At 40.6% G+C, this 6,065-nt stretch overlaps 1 protein-coding gene across 1 annotated transcript; it reads left to right on the top strand.

Annotated features, from left to right (window-relative positions):
* Positions 1 to 399: 399 nt before the first annotated feature.
* Positions 400 to 1,158, top strand: LOC123439518. Its single transcript, XM_045116227.1, has one exon. The coding sequence runs from the start codon at positions 440 to 442 to the stop codon at positions 1,058 to 1,060; it is 621 nt and encodes a 206-aa protein (XP_044972162.1). The 5' UTR covers positions 400 to 439; the 3' UTR covers positions 1,061 to 1,158.
* Positions 1,159 to 6,065: the final 4,907 nt, after the last annotated feature.

Below are 6,065 nucleotides of genomic sequence, written 5' to 3' on the forward strand. Positions count from 1 at the left end.
TCGTCCAAGAGAGGAGGAGCGTCACATCACTTCACGACCAGGGGACGGTCTCAGTCAGGAAAGGAGGACTAGCAAGCTGAATTTAGCAACAACACATGCATACCACACCTAATTTCCGTCTATAGAAAATTCGAGGATTTTTCTTAAAATACATAAGTAGAAAATACACACCTCACACATATATGAATGCCTTTAGTACTAAAATTAGATCTTGCTCCCTAAATAGAAATTGGACCTCGGTCGGGTGGATGTTTTGGCCGGTTTTGTAGAAATGCATTCACCAAATTTAGTGTCTATGGAGCTCCAATGGCTGATGGCCTCACTATCATACCACTTGCCCCGACCCTGGGTCATCGCCTATATAAATGTAATGCAACGCAAGCATCTCGATCAACACTAGTGTTGGTGGTCCAACTATCAAAGAGAAATCGAGAACAAGATGGATGCCAAGCGCAAGGCCGAGTCGCTGCTCGTCATCACCCTTGTGGTGGCGGCGACCACATCACCTGTGTTGGTGGCCTCAGGGCATGAGAAGGCTAGTCCCACCTGCCTCACCGAGTACTCCAAGCTCTGTGGCAAGGGCGAAAAAAAGGATGCCACGTGCACCGCCATGGTGGACAAGGCATGCAACACTGAGGCAACCAGCGTCACCTTCATCGAGCACTTGTTCACGGAGCTCGCCGAGGTCGGGGAAAAGAAGGAAGAAGTCTTTAATCTAGAAACTTCTGGAGGGCAGGATGCCCTAAAAGAATCCGTCGACAAGCATGGTGGCTGCCCAGGCGACAAGACTGTCAAGGACTATTCTACCCAATGTGGCGCCGACTGCGACAAGGCATGCATGGATCCTACTTGCACCGACCACTGCTACGTCGACTGCCCATACATGGCTGCGAGATTTGGCTACATCATGGCCACCCCCGCCAATAAGAAAGCCATAGAGCAAGACATGGATTGCTTCAAGCATTGCGCAAAGGAAAAGGATAGCTCAGATAACAAGTGTCGCGATACATGCAAGCTGATTTCTTCTACCCCTACACCCGCCTCGGCCAAATCCGCTTGAAAATGCATCTATTTATTCCTTCTTTTCGCGAATTGAAAATGCTTCTATTCTATCATGGTAATTTATTCATGTTCCGCATGTATTCATCTTTTTGTTTTGTTTTTGCTATTCTAAATCAATAAATAAAAGGAAGGTACTCAGAATACTTTTCTCTGTAAGTCTCAAATGTCATGTTTGAATGGCACTAGAACATCGCCCTCGCATAATAAAATTAGAGGATTCGTAACATCCCATTACCCTATATATATAGGGTAATTTCTTACACGGTTTATATTTGGTAAAATGGTGATGAGATAAACCCAAATAATGTGTTGGCAACCCAGTACACTAGTTCACTCAATCAAGCTCAGATTACAACCTTAGGTGGTTGGATCAAGGAACTAGAGAATTTGGGGATCCTAGGGAAGGAACTAGAGGAGGAGGAATAAGAATTGTAGCCAGTCGGACAAGTCAACCAAGAAGAGGAAGACGCCTTCAAGTGTTGTTGTATATCGCTCAATGCGAGTGCTAACGCCAGATCAACCATTAATGGTATTAGCGTATCGTCATAGCTATCAGTTAATCATCTGGCACACGATCACATACTCTTTTTTCACAATTATTTCTTCTTAGTCTAGTTTTTACCTACTTTTTTTATCGAGGTCGGTTTTTAAGTCAAAACAATGTCGTGGAATTCAAATAAATGTTCTTGGATCCAAATAAATGGTTATGAATTCAAAAAAAGTTCATGTATTAAAAAATATTGGTGAATTCAGAAAAATGTGCATGAATTCATGAAAATGTTCACCCGTTCGAAATAAGAACATTAACTCAAAAATGATTTGTAAATAAAAAATTGTCCTTAGACTCTAATTATTTTTCAAAATTGCAAACAATATTTATTAAATGTTCATTTTCTTGTAATTTCTAGACGTTATTCAATTTTTTTGAAACATGTGTGCTTCTTGGAAAAGGACAAAAACAATGCTTCCAAGGGAAGCAATGATTTGTTTTTGCAACAAACACAACTATTTTTAAAAGGAAAAAATAGTGCTTGCACAAGAAACACTATTTGCCTCTTGTGGAAGCACTTAATTCTTTTGTTTCTTCGAAAATGAAAAAACATGCTTCCATGAAAAGCACAATTTTATTTCTCGCGGAAGCACATATTTGCATGCACGAGAATCACAACTCGGTATAAAATATGTGATTCTCGAAAAGAGAAAAAAAACTGGAGCGAATACCGTACGAAAATATTTACAAAATTTGAAAAACACAATCGTGCGTTTCACTAAATTTGAAACTGCTCTTGAACCATAAGGAAATAGAAAGTGTGTTCTACATGAAAAAGTTGTGCCTCGATGATATCTTTCCAGCACTGTATCATTTGCTTCATTCCGGCACAGCGGTTTAGAAAAAACACAAAAATACGCTCGCTGCCAGTCGTTGGGTGCCCAACATTTTTGAAAGTGCACTTAACCCGTTAGGAATCTCGAAAAGTGTTCAACATGGCGAAGTTGCGCATTTTCTATAGCTACCCAACGATATAATGAACCAATATGCTTGTTACTATTTGTATAGAAAATGAAATTCATTTATGAAACAATCGTAAAATTATCTCTGATGAAGAATTACTTATTCTGCACTCTCGATGATGAATAGTATTACTATATATATTTGACCTACAAGAGTTTGTTATGTACTTATATCTACTTTTTAAATAGTACTATTTTAGAACTTCTTTGATTTAGAGTTAATTTAGTTTATTGGCTGGTTGTATAGTTTATTGCACATATCTATTATTTTATTTATAAAGTGATTTCTAAACATCTGCAAATCTTGAAGGCAACTGATAATCTTTTCCTCCTTATCTTTATTCTTTAGAGTCATGCCATAAGAGTAATACATATCATACTTTTATATCGCTATATTGCTTGCAACATATAAAATGACGCTTTTCTACTTTAGAGCTCTTTGTTAGCATCCCCTTTTACTTATATGTTTCTGGAGCGTGCTCAGCTATGCTAAATTGTCATATTTGTTGGTGTGCAACCATGTTTTCATCAGTAAGTTCGAGGGCGAGGATATACGCATCCGGATTCTCGTGGAGATCCTTGAACTTCTTATGAATGTACCCAAGGAAAGGTCATTACTTCGAAGGCATCATTGGTTTTCCCTAAACCGTATCGTTCTCCTCACATGCGATGACGAGTGACTTGCCTATGTCTGACATACGTATTATTAAATTCAAAGTGCCGAGGAGTCGTTCACATTTTCTTATTACTCCCTCCATCCCAAAATTCTTGTCTTAGGTTTGTCTAGAAAATTCATATCTAGACAAATCTAAGACAAGAATTTTGGGACGGAGGGAGTAGTTACAATGGGATCCATATGAGGAGATGTTGTGTTCTTAAAACTGAGTCACTAATCAGATGTGTCATAATAATATTATTCACGGCGGTCGTGGAGGTAATTTTCAGTTCTCAACATTATTATTCTAGACCTTAAAGGTCTACTAGTTTGCACAAAAGTCTAAGGTTGACTGTGGAAGAAACTCGAGGAATCTCCAGTGTTCATGGGACTCCATTCCCAAAGGAACAACTGACTTGGATAAATTCCTACCTCACAAGGCTGCTATCCTGGACTCCTAGGTTCCGGTGTCAACAACATCATGCTCCTCTCCGTGCAATCTGGCCAGGACAATAGCCAGGGACAAGCCAATGAGTACTTTGAATGTACTCGCAAACATCAAGAAAACTGATAAGTTAAAGCAGGTGAGATGCATGCATACTCCACTAAAATAACTCTATCATTCCATAAGAATTTATTCATGGATGCATTCGTGCATACAAACTTCCTCCACCAATGTTATATAAACAAGCAAGGAAGGATAACAAGGAACAAGTAATCGCATGTGTGTCGCAGTCGGGCGTCAGAGCGACTACGCCTAAAGGATTCACATGCAAGTAATAAAAGTTGCCAGAGTCGAGCGTCTCAGCGACGCCACAGAAAGTGCTTGTATGAAAGAAATAATAGTTGCAACACTCGGGCATCTGAGCAACACCACAAAAAGGGCTTATAAGAAATAATACGAGCATGCCACAGTCGAGCGTCTAAGCGACATCATAGAAAGGGCTTATAAGAAATAATAACGAGCATGCCACTATCGGGCGTCTAAGCGACACCACAAAAAGGGCTTATAAGAAATAATAATAAATATTGAATATCCAGGAGGTAGAACCTTCCCACGGATATTCAACCAACATAATCAAAGGGATTAGTCCACAATAAAAACAATAGTTATGATCATCCACCATATTTCGTGATTTGTCTCACGATGTCATTAACTTCCTTCGAAGATCGACACTCGAACCGACACTTGACTAGTCAACCAATCGTCCTTGACCATGGACACGACTACTCGAATAGTTTTGACTCTGCAGAGGGTGTACTCTTTACCCACATCCCACGGGTTTCAAGAGTCACTCGGACTAATCCTACACACGGTATTTTGGAAGTAAACACTCATAACTAGTACAAACCCATTTTTCTCCCATGAATACCGACATCACTCGGACTACGCTGCGAGAGAAAACCATAAGACGGGGGAGGCTCCAACCTCGACTAGCATGGGATCAAATTTATACCACGCGCTACAAGGGAATGGCCATTCCCTCTCGGTCCCAGACCGGAGACACCCATACCCCCTGGCTGGATGACTGGATTTAGTCCAGGGCCATGGATACCTTGATCTCGTCTTCTCTACTTGGTGTCTACCTGGTAATAGATTTACGACCTACTAGACCGTATTCCCTTTCGAGGAGACCCGCGGTAGCACGAAAGTTAAGGTGACACATAGACAAGACTCGAACTACAGTCGACATAGGAGGTTTAATATTTTCCTGCAAGGGTTAGTACCACACAATCTTGCTGAAGGTATTATTTGAGGGTTACTACCATCAAACACCAACAAGCTTTCACTGACCACTCTCTGCCCACGAGATGTCAACCCATGGTCTTATTTCCACTATGACACACCTTACTCCGAGGTTGTCCAGACCAACATAGCATACGAGGTATGAGGCAGTACCCACTCACCACTCGCCATCCACAAACTGAGTAAAAAAAATATCCATCACATGTTGTCGTGCAAGGTATGATTTCATGCGATATTTTATCAACACAAACTTAAATCATGCAATAGATGTACCACAACAAACATCACACAACTTTATGTAAACAAGAGTTCAATATGCTTGCCTTTGGAGTTGAGGAGTGTGATGTGCACAACAAATTCTTGAAGTGAGTCCCCTCTCTGCAAATCCTATTTTGACAATATCTAAATTAACACACAAATTTAAAACAGCACATAAAAGTTGTTTGAAGTTCTTTGAAATAAATTTGTAAATAAACTAGAGGAGATTTTAGAGAGGTAGGAAAAAGAATCAGTTGTTTTGGAGTTTTCTTTAAAAAGTTAGAGCCATTTAAAGATCCTGGTCAAATCTGTTTTTAAGGTAAGGAATAGAAAACACTTTGGACGAAATACGCTTTCCAGAGAGGCATACGTACCAAGGAAAAATGCTTCGGCCAAAATACGCGTTACCGAGAAGAAAGCGCACTAGGGGAGACTACGCCACTCGGAGGCAACAGATGACTCACCGACAGGCGGGGCCATGATGACGAGTTGATGGATATACTTCTCGCCCCTCGTTGGTTATCCCAAGTGGAAGATGGAGATGTATTCAACAAGAGATTTCCCTTAGACGGGGACTGTAAGGTTTATCGAACCAGGAGGACTTCGAGGATCAAAAAGTAGGTGTCCGTTGCTCTAGCGCTAGCAGAAGACGTGGACCTGCACACACAACAAATAACTTTGCTCCAACGAGTACAGAGAGGTTATCAATCTCTCCGGCCTTGTAGTTTGCAAAGGATGAAAACATAAGCGGGAATAGTGATAGTGATTGCAACGAAAAAGTAAATGAAAGCAGTAAATGGTGGAGGTGTAAGCAATGGTGGTGATATGGAC

The sequence above is a fragment of the Hordeum vulgare genome, chromosome 3H (genome assembly GCF_904849725.1).
Source record: "Hordeum vulgare subsp. vulgare chromosome 3H, MorexV3_pseudomolecules_assembly, whole genome shotgun sequence".
In the NCBI taxonomy this organism is placed as follows: Eukaryota; Viridiplantae; Streptophyta; class Magnoliopsida; order Poales; family Poaceae; genus Hordeum; species Hordeum vulgare.

Coding starts and splice junctions, on each gene's coding strand:
- LOC123439518 (XM_045116227.1), top strand. CDS start 440: ATGGATGCCAAGCGCAAGGCCGAGTCGCTGCTCGTCATCACCCTTGTG.